This window comes from Lycorma delicatula, chromosome 8, assembly GCF_047948215.1.
Source record: "Lycorma delicatula isolate Av1 chromosome 8, ASM4794821v1, whole genome shotgun sequence".
Classification (NCBI taxonomy): Eukaryota; Metazoa; Arthropoda; class Insecta; order Hemiptera; family Fulgoridae; genus Lycorma; species Lycorma delicatula.
The window spans coordinates 94409918-94428685 of record NC_134462.1 but is presented as its reverse complement, the minus strand read 5'-3'; the positions used below and the strand labels follow the sequence as shown (position 1 = coordinate 94428685).

The following is an 18768-nucleotide window of genomic DNA, read 5'->3' as shown; positions in this document are numbered from 1 at the left end:
CTTGCAACTTTTTCACAAGCACACAATAACTGGAGGAATTTATCTCAACATGCTGATTGAGTGACTAATGTCTCAACTTGAAATCGCTGAGAATTTGTTCTTGTATAGGATGGACCTCTGCCTCATTGATACATAGAGATTGAAAATCATCGGCAGAACACCTTCCAACAGGTAGATTGACCAAACAGGTGACAAAGACATGGCATTGATACATTGGTCATCTAGAAGTTCAGCCTTAACGCTTTTTGACGTTCTCGTTGTAGGGTTTTTAAAAGACAAAGCTTTTGTCCTTCCTATTCCTTTTGGTATAACATTTAGATATAAACTTTACTAAATTTTCTGTACAAGTGTGTTAACTAATAATTTTCATATTTGAAAAACAAATTTTTCATTACCACTTAAAAGTATAATATAAGTATTAAAAGTATTTTATTTCATTTGTAATTATTCTGTGTATTAGCCAATATTTTGAAATTCAGAAGCTTGTAAAATTATAATGAATTTCTAAACTATATTCACATTATATTACATAAGAGTGAAATTTTATTAAATTATCACCTAAGGATTCATTGTTTTCAATAAATATATTATTGTAGTCACATTTAATGATACATAATAATAGACACATGCACATATACTAACATTATAGTTATATACATAGTTTACAATTCATGTCATATATCTGTTTTATGGTTTATTAATCAGAGATTTTTATTCTAGTAGAATATCACTTCAGTTGCAATGACATTTACTGTTTTGGTACTATACAAGAAAAATATCTTGTGTTGTCTATATATGTTGTGCTGTAGAAGGAAATTAAATTTAGGAGATAATGCAATTAACTATTTTTAGTTTTTTTTTATGTTATATTAGGTTATGTGCTCACATAGACAATGTGTTGGTGCAGTCACTTGAATCATGATTTTTTTATTTGTTTTAAAGGATGTTTTGTAAAGCAATTCTTTTTTTTATTTTGCATGATTTCTGTTTAATAATTTGGCTGAATGCATTTAATTTATTTACTGCTTTTGTTTTGTTTTTTGTTTTTTTAATTGCTTCTGTTTTATGTTAATTGTTTTTAAGTGTTCTTTTTTTTGTGAATTTATGTGAATATTGTAGTGGTTTATAACCTTTTAAACTCCATATTGCTTTAGCTTAATACTGTATAACTTTAAATTAATTCCATCTGTTTTTATCTATCTTCACCAATGTGCTCATTAATTTTCTGTTTGTCTCATATTAACATAAACGTTTGTGTATTCTAAATTAATTTATTTTGTGTGTAAATTTGTTTAATGATCCAAATATAAATTTATTAAACATACATGTGGATTACATACATACATATACATACCTTTAGAATATGTACATAATTTTCTTTAATTAAATACAAGTTGTGATTGGAAAGTTTTAAGACTGGGCTTGTAATTTCAAAATGGCAGTACATACAGGCTACTGGAATGGATCTTCTTCAAAGTCCCCATCTCACACCAACTCAAGTATTCAACACTTTTGGAAGCATTCTTGAATATTCTCTTTCTTAAATGTGTTAAGAACTACCCTCTTTGTATCTGCCTGGATGTTTTCAGTTGAGTCTCTTTCGGCAAAAATTTCAGTTTAGGAAACGGGTAGAAGTTGGCAGGGACTAAATTAGGGGATAGGGGGTTGCAGAAGCATAGGAATTTGGAATTTAGCCAAAACTTCCACCATTGAGAATACACGATGAACCCTTGTGTTGTTGTGAAGAACCCAATTCGTATCTCATCATAGTGTAGGCCTTTTCTTCTACACATATTTGTGCAAATGCTGAAGGACACTATAGTATTCCTGGTTGACTCTACCCCCAATGACAAATTTGTGATGCACTACACCTGTAGAATCAAAGAAAACCGCCAGCATTATCTTCACATTTTACTGCCTTTATCACAATTTTTTGGTCGTGGCAAACTTGGACACTTCCAGTGAGAAGATTATGCCTCTGTTTCTAGGCCATACCCATAAACCCATAATTCGTTGCCTGCAATTACCTTATTTAACAAGTCTGGGTCAGTTTCAGCTTGATTGTTCTTGAGACACTTCAAGTCACTGCTGTTTTTGCCTGTCTGACAACAATTTTGGAATGAATTCAGAGATATTCTATGCATGTTCAGATCTTGACTTGACTTAAAATTGACTGAACCATGTAGAAACTTAAATTCACTTCATCGACCATTTACCTAAATGAAAGTATTGTCACTAAATCACCAACTTTCACTATGTTATGAATGGTTTTGAAGTAGAAGGCCAGCTGGACCTGGGATCATCTTCGACTGATCTGTGACCGTCTTTGAATCTATTGAACCTGATAAAAACATTTGACAGGTGCAGACATTTATCCCCAAAAGTTGTTTTTAAAAGTTTTAAGACTCTGAATCTGATTCCCGGTTTTCAAAGTTTGACACAAACTCATTGTTCATATCCATTTTGCAAAATCAATACCAATATCAACCAAGAACCAATATCACATCTTCACTCACCAACCAGGATGCCAGTCTCTACTGAACAAAGATATCGCGGTGATCTTTTCAGGACGTTTCAAGGACAAAACAAGCTTCCCCTTCTACACTTGCAAATAAATCTAGCCGCGCCTATTTAGCAGTGGCTAAATATCATTAGTCTTACAATTTTCGAATCGCACTTCATCTAACATGTCTAGCACTGACCGTTTTTCTAGCATTTAGTCAAGAGACCTTTTTTTAGAATAAGTTTCTATCCTGTTCTGTGTCCCTTTAAGTATTGGCAATAAATAATAATGAAATACCATCTTTTCTAGTTTATTAACAATAGATTAATATACAGTTCAAGAAAAGTTTAAAAATCACTTTGACAAAAGAAAAAACTAACAAATATAATTATATACTTAAAAGGTAAATAAAAAAAATTATAGAAAAGTTGATTAGAATTGATGTAAACAGGTGTTTCCAATCAACTATATTAATTGGTTGTAAAAAAAGTCTAAAGCATTTTGGCAACTTAAATAAAATTAATATACGATTCAGTTATGAAGAGGTCAGTCACTAGTTCCAACTGTAATTCCTCCTATTTTTTACTTATTGTTGTAAAACATTAATGAATTAATTATGTAGAATGACTAATCTGAATATTCATACAACAAAATTTTTGATCTTGTATAAATTCATGTTTTTAATTTTGAATAAACTAATAAAAGTAAAATAAAAAATTAGCACAAAGTATTACAAAATTCAATAGGACTTACATAAAAGTAAGAATTAAATAAAAAAATAAAAATACATTTATAGAAGCATTTATTTTTATTTAACTTTTGGAATTACTTTACAGTTATTCTTAACTAAATAATTAACAATTTGTGTTTTTACCAGACAGGCCAGATCTGTTGAAAATTAAAAAAAAAAAAAAATTTAACATGTTCAGGTCGATTATGCTTTTCTTATTGTAAATAAGATGTTTGTAAACTTTAAACAGTGTGTAATTCGTTAAAGCAATGATAGAGACTCTTTTTTTCCAGTATTTGAAAATTTTAGAAGCAAAGTTTCTTACTGATACTTTCCAGTTTCTTCTTAAGTATTTAATTCAAATTCTAAGTATTGTGTTGTATTTTAAGATCTTTAATAATTATTTGAAATCGCTAATAATATTCATTTATCACTAATTAGGAGGGTAAATCAAAAAGTAAAGGGAAATTTTGATTTCCCTTCCAATAACATGTATGGCAGCAATGATTGTTCTGCTATAACTATTTACCTCTTTATCAGCTGTTCATTGAAAGTATTGTTTCATTGTTAGCTATTTGTGATTATGTTTAAAAGTTAATTTAAAATGATTGCTTCTTTCTCTGATTGCACCAAGAAGAAATGCGAGCAGTGATACGTTTCTTCAGTTCAGAAGGGGTGAAATCAGCAGAAATTATTCTTTGAATGCAGCAGCAATGAAGAGTTAAAGCCGTAAATATGGCTTTAACTCTCCATAATACCATATATATGGCTTAAATATAGAGAGCATGTTAAATTAATAAACATTATTACTTAACCTTGTTAAAATAATAACAAGGTTGTTGTGTCGTTTACAACATGAAGCACGTGCATTCTTTCTCTGTCATTCACACTCATTCAGACTGAAAGTAATTAGTTCAAATAATGGCCTTTTTTTACAGGCAACCATTTGTTATCGTGTACAGAAAAAATTAAACTTCAATTTAGTATATAATTTTTTTTTTAAAACAACGATGAACGTAAATAATTGACAATAACATACCTGTTTACACCTGGCAACTTGGAAATTGCGGCTGACAGAGAGCTGGCAACTATTTTTTTTTTTACCTTCACATCATTTTCTTTCAAATGACATTTTAATTCACTTTAAAAAAATATAGTTGCAATTCGTTAAAATGCAGTTAACTTTTGCTAGGCAACCCGGCATTAATGTATTAAGTTATCATTAATCATTCATTTAAATCGAGTTTCATTAAAAATCAGATAGCTGCAGAAATCAGGTGCCGGATCTTAGAGTATTAAGTTCAATCAATAAACAATGACAACTACTGTGAGCTACTGCGTTTACTGTAGCAAAAAATCAAATCCTGAAGCAATGAATTTTGTTCAGGATAACACTCAACCTCATATAGCCAAAAAAAAAAAAACAAAAAAAAAAACAGTCTTTTGCCTTCAAGATCTTGATTTTGAGCTGTTGGACCACCCTTAATAAAGTCCAGACCTGGCTCCAAGTGATTTTCATCTTTTTGGTACATTAAAAGAAGAGTTACAAGGGAATCATATTCAATCTGCTGAATAGGCCATAGAAGCAGTGAAAAACGTTTCTGTACACAAGACCGAAAACTTTAGAGTAGTAATTTTTTATGTTGACCGTAATAGTTCACAGATCGTTAATTATTAGTTAATTTTCTTATATAAGAATATTTGTGGTAACAATAATAATATGAATTTATTTAAATAACTTAACAGAATATATGTTTAATATAAATATAAAAATAAAGTTAATAATAAGCTTTACATAATATTAACTAAAATAATTTTTAATCAGTTCTGGTAATAATAGCTTGATGACGGCCATCAGCCAGTCGGTAGATCAGTTAGTTTTACTGTAAATTAAGTACTTATTGTATAATATAGAATACACAGTTCTAGTAAACACAATCTAGAAAACATATCAACAAATTTACAGGTAAAAGTAAATTGCACAAAAAACAAGATTATGGAGTAATAAACAATTAAAATAACCTGATAACACCTAATTTTAGAAATAAGTAATCATATTTTTTGACAAGGTTATTCACCTTTTTTTTTGCACAACAGTGTAATTGTTTACAATCTACCAGGATAATAAGTTAAAAAGAAACATTCTTTCCTTTTTCTTTTTTTTTGTGCCTTTTGAATAAAACATTAGCCTACAATAAACAATATATGCCTAAGGACAAATATTCCATAAACATACACATTGACCTTCATGCTTACACCTATAATTGCTATGCATAATATCAGTACATGCTTAAACACACAATGTTTGATAAAGAAAAATTTGTTTTCATCAAAGGAAATTATGTATACTTTCATATCAGTCATGTATTGGTATTTTCAGTTTGATTTCCTCATTAGATTTCTTTATAAAACCAACATTGTTATACTTTTGTTCTCTCCTAATTAGCGATTAGAAATTTCCTTGTTGCTCTTCACTCTAAATGTGTTCTTATTTCTTACAATAAGTATTTTTTTTAATACAGAATCTATCAGTAGTTTTGGCATTATTAAATTGTTATATAAAGCTGATTTAAGTAATTAAAGAAGAGCTTCTTTTAAACTGTTAATTTTTAAAATGATGGATGCAATATATTGTTACAGTCTGTATATAAAACACTTGTTCGGTAGAGTAACAAACTGGTTTTAGTTATAGTCTAATTTTTTTTTTTAAGTGCAATAGATAAATTCAAAAATCATAATTTAATTTGGTATAGAATTCAGCTGTTCAGTTCTCACAATGTCTAAAAAAACTAACAGTATAATTGAGACTGGGTTATCATCTTATATTCAGTCACAATTATTTTTGTTCTATGAGAACTTAAATGAGGTAATTATTTTAAATGTTTTTTTTATTGTTTAATTTAATTACATTGCTGATACTATAAAATGTGAACTTACTCAGAAATTATCATTGAATAAATTTACATTCTTTAAAAATTAAATTTATAAATTCATAAAATTGACAAGAAAATCTAACCATAACCTTTATAATTGTTAACACAACTTTTGTTTATAAATCACCTGTGTTTGGCTGTTATCAATCTCAATTATCATTTTCTTACATTAATTTTTTTATGGCAACAAGTATTTTAGTAAGTAATGTTATTACTCATAACTGAATAATAAAATTGATTAAATTTAATTTTTACAATTATTCTTAATAAATTAATCCATTATAAGAATATATGTATTACATATACTGTTATAATTAGATTACATAATATTATTATGTAATCTAATCCTGATGCTGTGAATTTAATTGCTTCAGTCATGTATATACATTTTCTGTATTACTCCTAATTTTATATATATATATATAATTTTTTTTTTTTGTTAAATAATGATATTTATTTTTAGATGTATTTCTTCTTTTTTTTCCAGTTAACTCCAGATGCAAAAACAAGGCACAGTGCTGTTAATGAACCTCCATCATCTTCTGAATCACCTAAGGTAAATTTATATACTGCATTTATTTATTAGTTCCATTTTAAAAAATGGAATTATCTAATGTTTATTAGAAAAAAATTATCAAATTTCTTTTCTTTTCTCAGTTGACTACAACACAGAGAGATCCTGCTAGGTTTCTAACCGTGTAAGAGTTGTAGACATTGAAAGTGCTGATGAAGCTACTAAATTAGCATCACATATTCAGCCAACCCTCGAAGAGCTTATAATCTATTTTGAATATTTTATCATAAAAATATCACTTGAAGGGGAAGTTCGCTAATAAATTGTTTGGCCATCATCATCAATTAACATAACTTATTAAAAATATTTTGCCTTGGAAGAAGTTGTCTTTAGTTGATTATACTTGGTATATTACAAATGACATGCACTTAATATATGCTATTTTTGTGTTGTCTGGTCATTGATCAATGTATTCCTTAGGATTAACTGCTGATAAAAAGGTTTGTCATTTTCCGTGATATTGGAAAATCAAGAAGTTTGGCATTCATATGAACATGCAAGCTACCATGAAGAATTGGTGCTATTTTCACCATTTCACTGTCAATTGTCACTGTTTAGTTATTGCTATTTTTACTTCTTAAAGCTGTTCCAGTAGGTGTTAGCTGATAACTGTTGCTTCGTATCCAACAATTATAATTTTTTTCAAGATTAACTTTAAAAGGCTTGTTCATAACTATATCCAAAATCTGTAACTGTGAAGTCATACCACTAGGTATTATAACTAAATCTGTGTTTAGTTTTTTTACTTCCGATTTTATATGTTCAGTCAAATGCTTCCAATATTAACTTAGATTTCTGTCTTCTAAGATTAAATTTCTAGATCAGAGCTTTTTAAGCCAAACTTTGATGAAAGACTCATCCGTTCAACCTTTTTCCTTTAATCGTAAAATAATTTTTTTTGTAGTGTTTCTTTTGGCAATGTTTTTCCCTTTAAAATCACAAATGGTGGCTATTTTGATCCATCAGCTAAAATACAGCATAATAGTTATCCACGCTTTTTCATCTCTACGTGTTTTAATTAACACAGATTTTTCACATTTTGCATTGCCTGTTATGTTTTTAGATGTCTGAAAAACAGGTGTTTGATCAGCATTATCGATTTAATATAGTGGGTAATTGTGTTTTTCTTAAATTAATAGCATGTTTCTAGAAAGCCATAAGTTTTCCTCATAATCCACTGGTAATCGTTGATCTATTTTTGTACAACTTAAAGCTAGCCCATTCCTTTTCATCATGCACCTATACCAACCTAAACTACCTTTAAAATTTTCTATTCCTGTATCTTCAGCAGTTTCATGGCCTTTAATCATGATTACATCTTTTGTATTAAAAAAACCTTTACTTCTATTTTCTTTAATGAATTTGACAACTAAATCATATATTTGTTGTAAATGGTCTGCCTTTAGTCCTTTGAAAGATTTCTGGGAAGATATTACGGTAATGAGTCTTTCTGCTTCCTCCAGCAATGTATGTTTTTTCATTAACACCATATTTTTTGACTGCAGTACAATTATTAGACTTTTCGGCTTCACTTATTACTTGTAATTTAAATTTTGCATCAAAAATTTTGGCGAAACCCTTTATACTTTTATTCATCTCTGGGGGCGGGAATTATAATAAACTCTTTTAAAGCATGATGATACCTTCAAGCTAAGTAGCTTTAAACTGAGAATTGAGAACAAAATCAAAGTTTATATACAAACAAAACAATATGAAAGCTATTATGAATTGAGTGAAACCTATTTAGCAGACACCTCTATGTAAAGGACAATTTCAAAATTACCAGACCCAAAGTTAGGATTTTAATGCATCAATTTTTATATGTAAAGACCTTGTTTGCCTTCCACATTGTAATCCTAACTGTTCATAACCCTTAACTGGACTTGCTGGTAGATAATAAGTCCGAGGGTTAATCCCTGTACTGAATCACTATATCAAAATAGAAAAGAAATCAAATTAACAAAAATAAATGTTTCTATTAAAGAAAAAATTAAAATTAATGAAAAAAAAGTGGTTTCACAGAAATGGGAAAATTAAGAACATTCACTGATTACATAGAATCATTTGATCATTCCTTTTCTTCAAAAGTTTGAAAACTTAATAATACATCTTAAATTTACCTTTATTCTAATTTAAAAAGTCAATATCTTTATAAAAAGAAATTCTTAATTAGATACTTTTATTAATAATAATAATAGTAACTGAAGTTTGTTATTATTATAAATATAAAATATAATAAGTTTCCAATCACTAATATAGAAACAAAAATAAACTATGAAACAACTTAAAAGCCTGGTAAAATCAAAATGTAAGTTGGTTCTGCATGTAGGTTGACCCCCATTTTATGCCAGAAAATATAGGAAAAACCTTTGACCTATATGAGGGAAAATACAATATATACATGTGTGTTTATATATATATATATATATATATAAAACAAAAAGGGGGTTTATTTTCATCTTTTGTAGTCTAAAATGACTGTTTTTGTAAACATTTCAACTGTTTTTTTTAAACATCTCATACTTAAATTTTATTCATTCTTCAGAAAATGTCAAAACTTACTTGCTTTATTTTCATCTCCACAAATAAGAAACTAAACACATGTGTCTGAAACTTCACTGCACAGCATCTAAAGGATTATATTTAAAAAATATGATAGCCATTTTGTCATTTCTGTGTCAGGTATAGAACTCTCTGAAGAGCCAAGCTCTTGGCTCTATATATAAATGTGTATTCCCTTTATGTAGTAATATTTTCCAAAAGTAAAGTAATTTTTTTTTACTGGAATAGTTTTAGTATAGACTTACTTGTCTATAATGCTAACTATAATATAATGAATAACTGTAATCTTAGTAATACAAAAGCTGACTAACTTTAGTGTTATTATTATTACTATTAACATTATAATTGCAGTTCATCTATTTGCAGGTGATGTTACCATTCTGTTTCTGAAATTTTCTGTTATTTTTAATTAAATTTACTGTTTTTTTTTTGTTTTTTTTAGAAAATTCAAATTTTGAGACATTAGCAGTTAAATAAAAAATGCAGCCTTAAACAGTTTGTAGTCTGTATTGAATGTTGAAAGTAGGATGTAGGTAAATCACACTTCCATAAAGCCAAAGGTTGCATATTCATAAAATCTCTTCAAATTAATTTTTTGAAAGCTGTCAGGAATAGAATAATTACAAAAACAAAATCTATTTTTTCATAGTATATATTTTTTATTATTTACCGTATTCTGTTATTGAATTCAGTATTATATGAGAATTTATGTTTTTATTGTGTTAGATGGAACATTGTGATGATGAAGACTCATTTTTTGAACTATTATCACGCTTTCAATCCGAGAGGATGGATGACCAACGTTGCTCTTTAACTGTACCAACCGGTGACAATAGGTTGCCAATTAGACCATCAAGTGTTCAGGTTGTACCATCTGGGGACAACAAAGAAAATAAAAATCCTTCAGTACCAGTACCTGTTCATAATAATGGTAATATTATGTTTATTTAGGCATAGTTTATTTTTACTTCTGTTACTTGAATTTTATAATTTTTTATCTAATTTAATCATTAATTCATTTTAATCAAAACTAAGGAAATCAGTTAAGTATATATAGTTTGAATTTTCATATTAACTTTATATTACATATTCTATTTAGTTTATAATTAAGCTTCTTTTTAACAGTATAGGAAAATCAATTTTAAGTAACTAGATAGGTAGTTGTTTGAAACATGGAGTGCTATTTATTTATTTTTTAACATAAAGTCCTTCAAGTGAATTTTATCAGTAACAAGATATTTCATATTATATGTTGGTTTTATTAACTGTAATATAATACACCTAAATATGTATTAATATCCACTTTTAATATTTAAAGATATATAAGTAATACTAACAAAAATCTGATTTCACAATAAGAAATTTACCTCAGACATTTTGAGACATGTCCTCCTTACATTATGCAGAGTAAAGTTCTCTTGGAGCGATTGATAAAAACTACAGGTGTGTACAGGCACTATAAATATTACCTGGTATGCTGTACAATGTTACATTACCTGCATAGATAAGGAATTGCACATTCAGAACTACAGAAAAAGAAAAGTGCCTTTAAATAAACTGTATGACAAAAGTATTATAAAATTTTTAGCTTCTTTGGTATTGAAATTTTTTAGATCATTCTATATGAATAAACGTCTGGCAGATGGCTGTTAAAAAAGATGATTTTGGGGCTTCACTGAATTTGATTGGAGTTGACCATCTAATAGAAGGGAAGTTTCATTGGATTATGAAAAAAAATGTAACAAAAGAGTGGAGTAGCTATTTGGACAGGTGCCATTAGGCCAAGTTTTAGAACCTTGGCATACAATTTATAATATTGTCACACATTTGTTGTTTAAAAGCAATACTGAGAGATAACAAACAAAAATTCTTACAACTATAATTAAATTATATACGGCACTCCTAATTAATGTACAAAATAAGTCGATTACAAATAACAAAATACAATTAAGATTTTACTATACATCTTACAATAGCTAATACAATCATACAAAATGAAATAGAGGTTATAGAGGATAGTAAGATTACTATCACAACATCAACAATTCACTTATACTAGAATTATTCATTTTTAATGTTTACAAAAAGAATTTTGCTTACACTATTTTAAATGAATAATGTTAACTTTGTCTTTTTTTTGTGAGGGGAGGAATGCCATTTACACATTACGTGTAGGGCTCACTAACAGTGTTGAAGTGCATATGTAAGCCTGCATCCTACCGACTAAACCTCCACCTCACCAACTCTCTCCTGGGACCAGACCTGCAATTAAGCATTTCACAGCCCCGGGATGTGCCTTCAAGCTCGGGGGATTCAGAGTTCCCGTACCTCATCACGTTTCCCATCCACAAGTGCAGACAAATGTCGGCTCTGCAGGAGGCTGACCTTCACCCCCTTGCTCTCCGGTCCATGACTTCACCTGAACTAAGGACTTATCCGTAATGATCTGATCCTCCCAGATGTGGTCCTTTTCATACCAGTCAACATCCCATTTCTGATAATCTTCTCCCTTTCTCTTTTTTGTCTGCACACCAGGTTGTTCCAATGCCCGACATTCATTCATTCCACAAAGCGTAAAGCTTTCTGTGTTTTCCGGTGTGAGCCATCCCAGACCCATTTTCTCTTTGGTGTTCTTCCATCTACCACACTCATAGAATGTATGCTTGACTGTATCCAGCTCCCTACAGTAAATACACAGGGGGGGTTGAAATCTCTCAAGTAGGCACAAAATTCACCCTGTCCTGAAAGCTTCTACGTTATGAAGAAACCTACTTCCCCATGTTTTCTTATCCACAGTTCTATATTCAGGATGAGCCTTCTAGCCCAGACCTTCTTATTGGCAGCCTCCCAGTAAGCCTGCTATTCCCATGTCAGTAAGTTATTAGCTTCAGACTTATTCATATCCTCATTTGTTCTTTTTATCTGCTCTACCCTAAGATGAATAGGTGGCACACTCGCTATCACCTGTACCACTATACCTGACACGGTTCTGTATGCAGCAGCAATTTTATTCGCTACCCTCTTCTGTTGGGAAGCCATGGCTCTTGAATTTCCCTTCTTCTTCAACGCTTCTGCCTACGTCAGAGCAGTATAAAGTACGATGGATGTTGCCGCTTATCAGATGATCCTTTTGTTTGCTCTGGGTCTCTGCCTGTTTCCCATTAGCTAGAACACCAATAGCTTTTTCCATCTTCTTTATGGCTTTCTTTATGTGACTGCTAAATAATCCAGACTTATTGATCCATACACCAAGATATTTTAAATTCGATGTGTTCACCCTAACATCATCCATGGTGATATTTTTCTCAATACCCTGCAACCCACCATTGCTAATACAGTTGTCTTTTGAGGTGCAAATCCCAAACCCCTCCTCCTAAGCCAGTCACGCTGATCTTCATTGTAGTTGCGTTCACTGTGTCCTCAACATCACCTTCAGTGCTGCCTGCCATCAGGAGGGCCAAATCCACATAGGTCACCACAGTACTGTCACCCAGAACTCCAGCCCTAGTAGGTCGTCAAAGGCAAGGTTCCAGCATATAGGAGCCAACACCGAACCCTGTGGTATGCCACCATACATCTGGTATCATGTAGGTAGTTGTTCAGGACAACTATAATGTATTCACTGAGGGCTCTTATCCGCAATGGTTCCAGAACGACTGGCCAGGGAACACTATTAAATGCATTTCTTAAGTCTAGCAACACGATCAAGAACATCCTCCAGGTACCTGCCACCCTATCTTTTACCCAGCCAATCACGTCCACAGTGGACTTCCCCCTAACAAATCCGTATTGCTGCAGTGAGAAGCCCCCTGTTTCCTCCAGCTCATCTCTTGTCCATTCAGCTAACATTCTCTCATAAACTTTCCCCATAATATTTAAAAGACAGATTGGCCTGTATGTAGCTTCCTGTCCTGCAGCAGCCTGCTTCGGGATTAAAACTTGTTTCTCTCCAGGATTTGGAGAATTCCCCGTTGGTCAATGTCCCATTCAATATCTCCAATACTTGCCAAGGATATGTCTCAGCAAGCCTTTTTATAAGTATACCCAGCACACCATCGGGTCCCGAACTCTTCTTTATATTGATTCTCTTAGTAGCCCACTTGAGTTCCTCTATAGAGAACCTACTCTCCTGAACTACTGTAATTTCCATGTGTTCCGTTCTGTCACTGGAAACTGATTTAAGGCAGCTCTGAATGTTTGCGCCCTAGAAAGCATGGAAAGAGTCTGCCAAATCTTTTCATTGCAATCTTATATGCCTTCCCCCATGGGAAAGCCAACTAATCTTGTCACATCTTGCTTTCTTTGCAGATTTGATCTCTGCAGAGAGCCTATTCCTCGTGGCCCTGTATGCAGATGCAGCCTCTTCAATTAATTCAGGTCATCTTCTTCTTACCCTTTGCAAGCGCCTTCTTGCTCCTATTGCATCTGCTCTTAAGTTGTATATGGTTGCTGACCACCAATAGATCTTTCTTTTAAGCATTCTGTTTTTCGGCATCAATCTGCTGCACTCATCCTTTAATGCTGCCTGGAAGTCATCAGCGTCACAGCATACCCCTTAATTTTGCAGCTATTGAGTCAAGGAATCTTCTAACCTCATTCCAGCCTGTTATCTGTGAGATGATTCTTTGGGACATGCCAGTGATAACTATCACTGAGCTCTCTCCCCCTCTAATGTTAAGACTACATGTTTAGTCGTAGGTATTAAGAGGTATTTAATACCTCTAATCCCATTACTCCAAACATTGTTGCCAGTGTATATTTTAGATACACTTCCACTTGTAGATTTTAGTACACAAAGTTCAATGCACTTTGCATTCCCCTGTACAAGTCAGGACTTAGAAGCCCCTGTAAGTATTACAGGTCTCGTTGAACTCTGTATGAATCTCTCCAGATCTGTCAGAAACTCGCTGAATCTCTTCATGTTACAGTTGGGAGATATATAACAAGACACTAACGTGCAACCCATTAAGTCCATTAAGCCCAAAACTTTGTCCCCCATTCACATTGAATTCACCAGCTTCTCATATTTATCACTGTCCAAAAAATGGAATACTCATGATCAGTATTTGCTAGTTTGTTTCCATACACTGAATGGAAACTTACCTCACTGGTATCTGACAGTATTTATATCTTCAGGCTTAGGTCTTGACTTTTTTTTTTATACCTTGTTAAACACCCCCAACATCTCCGGCCTCTGCTGTTAGGCTTTGCGCAGGAATGTCGGAGTGTCATGGCAGTCGACTGCCCCCCCCTGTCTTGCCTTATCCTTGGCTTCCCAACGGGGTCCTCCCAGTTTCATTGAGATGCAGCAGCCCTCCCTTCTGGACGACCACTGCACCCCTCCGCTGAGAGGCTACCCTTCCCCTCCCTACATACACTAGGTTGTAGGCTACGCCTTGCACGCAGCCGGCAAACTACGGCGTCCCCCCTCTCATACGTGAGGGTCCCAGATGCCAACATTGGAAGTACCCTGATCCGTCCACTCTTGCGTGTATACGGACCAAAGCATCCTAGGCATCCATTAGGTCTTGACTTGTAGTGACAATAAATAGTCGGCCCATCCTTTGTCCAAGAGTATGATTTCTTTTGTTCACACCTTCTACGTTTTTTTCCTTTTTATAAATTCTTTCTGAAAATAATTTCCTTGCTGTTTATTCAAAAATTTTTCCTTCTTCATTTTCCTTATTCTTCCAGAAGCTTCTCTGCCCATTACAATATGAAATGTTTTATCGTCCTAGATTAAAATAAATAGTTCTGTTACTTATACAGAGTTTAATAGTAAGTTCCTTTTTCATTTGGAAAGGAAGCACCTCTGAATCTCAATGAATTATTATCCTTGGGGGTTTGAAGGATGAAAATGATGAATTGCAGAATACAAATTAATGAAGGTAAACAGTCAATGGTATTTTCTGTATTATTTAAAGCAAAAAAATTAATTTATAAAAGCTTTTTTTTTTACATAATTAATATCTAATAACTTTCAGTGAAAAAAAAAATGAAATTTCATTTTTTTTCATTAGAATTTTAGCTAATCAAGTTAACATCAAAGTTCAGGTTCACAATCCTTTTGTTTATCATAAATGTGATTATTTTGTTGAATTTAGAAATACTTAAGCGGTATAATTTGAGACTAAATACTATCTCTTAATTATTTTCATGTTTAAAAATCACGATTACCTTTGCCTAGTTTATTTTAGCAGTTAAAAAATGAATCCATTTTTAGCTTTTATTGATAAGCAAAAATGTTTTGACTAATGATTAAACCTAAGTATAAGATATATTTTAATTAGCAAAAATAAACACATCACATTTTAATTTGTTTGGATAAAAATATTTTACTGAAATTTATATTTAAAAAATTCTTATCAGAAATATAAAATTATTTCTAAGTAATTTTTCATTTTCTTTCATCATTAAAAGGCATGTTTTGTAATTCTTGAATAGCGTGATTGTAATAATTCTATTCATTTTTTTAGGTGAGCTTGCAGATGATTTGCTTGATATGATTGCTGGCATGCAAAGCAAAAGGATGGATGAACAAAGAGTAGAGCTACCACATTTACCAGGACTATGTCCACCTGGTGCTGGAGGAGAAGCTGGTGCACCAGATGAAGGATTTCTTGAATTATTAGTACGTTGTCAGGGAGCTAGACTAGAGGACCAACGAAGTACACCACCGTTACCAGCTACTGGTACAGGTTCAACCGTCCCTGATGAAGATTTCTTCTCATTAATAATGCGATTACAGTCCGGCCGTATGGAAGACCAGCGGGCTACTGTCCCACCTCGTCGAAATAAATAAATAAATCCAAAGTATTTTTATTAATATATACATAAATATATTATATGTTATTGATATAATCTTACATCTATTATTAAGGGATTTGCAGATTTTATTTTTTTAATTTTTATATGTTTACCAAGTAATTTCCCTAGAACTGAATTTGATCGAATAATTTAATGGTGTAGAATTTTTTTTGTTCCTTATTTCTGTAAGATAATCCAAATTGTATATCCACTTGTGTAAATTAATTCTTCCACATTTGAAGTCGCTCAGTCTCTCTCACTCACAAACACATTTGCTTCAAGCAGATTTTTTGCCATTAACTTAATGACATATTTTTTATAATATTTATAGTGATGTTATCCATAACAAGTATATAAAAAAACAAAAAGTATATTTAACACTTTTGCAGTATAAACTCTGAAAAATAATTACCTCAATTGAAAATAGTGTGGGTACTTTATAAAATATTCCGTTATATTTTAGATTAATAATTTATTTTTATAACTCTATTCCAAGACAATAAAATATATGTGATGAATTGTTTGTGATCATAATATACCTACACAAATAAAATGATTAATAACAAAAAAGGAACATCATATTCTTTGAAATCAGTTGATTAATTTTATAGATTACATATATTTTTTTTTAAATTAATGTTGTGCAGAATTCAAACTACTTATGCTTGAATAAATAGTAGTATTATAGATTCACCACCAACAGTTCCATAATGTACGCAAGTGTGAATGCCAATATTTCAATCATTTAACACTACCGTTTTACTCCATTACCATTGTCATGTGGTGAATTTTATTAGTCAGATAAATTTTTTCTTTTAATATTTACCATAAAAACTGAATAAGTTTAACTTCAGCTTAAAACTGAATACCTATAAAAATGGTAAAAAAATTTGATTGGAGTCTAGAGTTGCTGAGGTTCAGTGATCTTGATTACAGGTATTAATTTATACAAGAATTGTGTACAAAGAGGTATTACTTTTGGTCGGCCCTCATTAATAATGATAATAAAATACATAGGGGAGAACTTTGAGTCTCCCCTATGTGAATTCTGTGATCTTTGTCATTTTCTACATAAAGTTATTATTTTAATATAAGTTTTAAATGAAATAACATTTAAGCATTTTAAAACACCTTGTAACATTGTGCCATTTTGTTTTAATTTTTGTTCTTGTCTTGTTTCTTTATAAGTTTACTTTGTCCTGTTATAGACATTTAGTATTATATCCTGTTAGTACATTTTTTTAAAACTGTTAGTATAGTTAACCATATTTATTAAAAGTAATTTTTACTGTCACATTGCAGTGCCATAACTGTAATTTATCTGTTATTTTAAAGCATATCCTTTTACCTGAAGTTTCTTTTAACCTATTTGCTCATTTTGATAGTAATATTTTTTTAAAAAAGCCACAGCAGGTCATTTAAATTTTTTCTTTGAAAATAAGGCATACAGTGATTTTTCCCCTCTATTGATGTCAATTCCAACTAATTAATGCAGTTGTTCTTAAAATAAGACACCAATGCCCAACAATTTATTTAGTGGAGATTGAAGTTATAATTCTTTGTTGATAATAATTAGATATTTCTTTTTGTTTTACCTATGTAAAAGACAACAATTTTGTCAAGTTTAGTATATGGAACTTTTTAACCAATAAAAAATTTACTATTGTAGGTGAAAAAATATTGAAAGAGTTCTGTTGTGCTCTAGAAAAGCTCATGAGCAAATGGGTTATCTGATTTATTGTTATTTCTTATCATATATTTTTTATACTACCCCTCTATGTCTTATTGTATTTAAATGTAAAGCAAAGAGGTTATTTTTCTATATTTATGATAAAAATATAAGGAATGAATTTTAAAAAACCTCTTGTATAATGAATGAATTCCTTTTGGATCATACATTTTATTAATATTTTGAGATAGCTAAGTAATTGAAATTGTATTTTAATTGCTTTATATTAATTTATTAATATAAAGCATATATTATTATAAATTAATGGGTTTTTCATTATTCCTTATAGTAAGAGTAATATACAATTTTTTCTTTTTTTGTGTCTAGTTCATTATTTCTTCAGTATCTTTAAATTAAAGAAAATAATTATAACTAGAGGTAATTAGTTTTTAAAATACCATTTGAAGGTAAACCGACAATAAAATTTTAACATCATCCATGTATTCTAGTTTATAAAATTTACAACATTTTTGTTTTATTTGGTTGTGTGTATGTGTGTGTGTGTGTGTGTGTGTGTGTGTGTGTGTGTGTGTGTGTGTGTGTGTGTGTGTGTGTATGCATACATAGAGTTTCTGAAACGATGAAAGAAGTGTAAACACACCGATTAAAACCATTTTCATTTCCACAAGCTAACTTCCCACTATTTATACTTATTGGATACATAATTACTTATATAATAATAACAATAATTTTGTTTAAAATTAAATCAAATATTACAAATTTTATTGTTATTCAATCTTATAATCAAATTAATTTAGATTTCTTCATAATACAATTCAGACAACACTCCAGATTATTGGAAATCTGTAGAGCAGTGGCAGCTCATAGTTAAAATTAGTGGTGGTATTTATCCAGAAAATGTTTACCCTTTGTTTTGAAATTGTGTAAAAGAAAACAAACGTGTAAAAAAGAAAATTTATACAGAAACTT

General features: G+C 30.8%; 1 protein-coding gene across 2 annotated transcripts in view; it reads left to right on the top strand.

Moving 5' to 3' along the window:
• Nucleotides 1-18025, top strand: part of pins (G-protein-signaling modulator pins) — a 58950-nt gene extending 40925 nt beyond the window's left edge. For both annotated transcript variants that reach the window (XM_075373708.1, XM_075373707.1), the window contains exons 11-13: nucleotides 6654-6722; nucleotides 10029-10233; nucleotides 15779-18025. In XM_075373708.1, coding sequence (XP_075229823.1) covers nucleotides 6654-6722; nucleotides 10029-10233; nucleotides 15779-16104 — 600 coding nt within the window. In that variant the 3' untranslated portion in view covers nucleotides 16105-18025. The remainder of the gene's footprint in view (nucleotides 1-6653; nucleotides 6723-10028; nucleotides 10234-15778) is intronic.
• The last annotated feature ends 743 nt before the right edge of the window (nucleotides 18026-18768 follow it).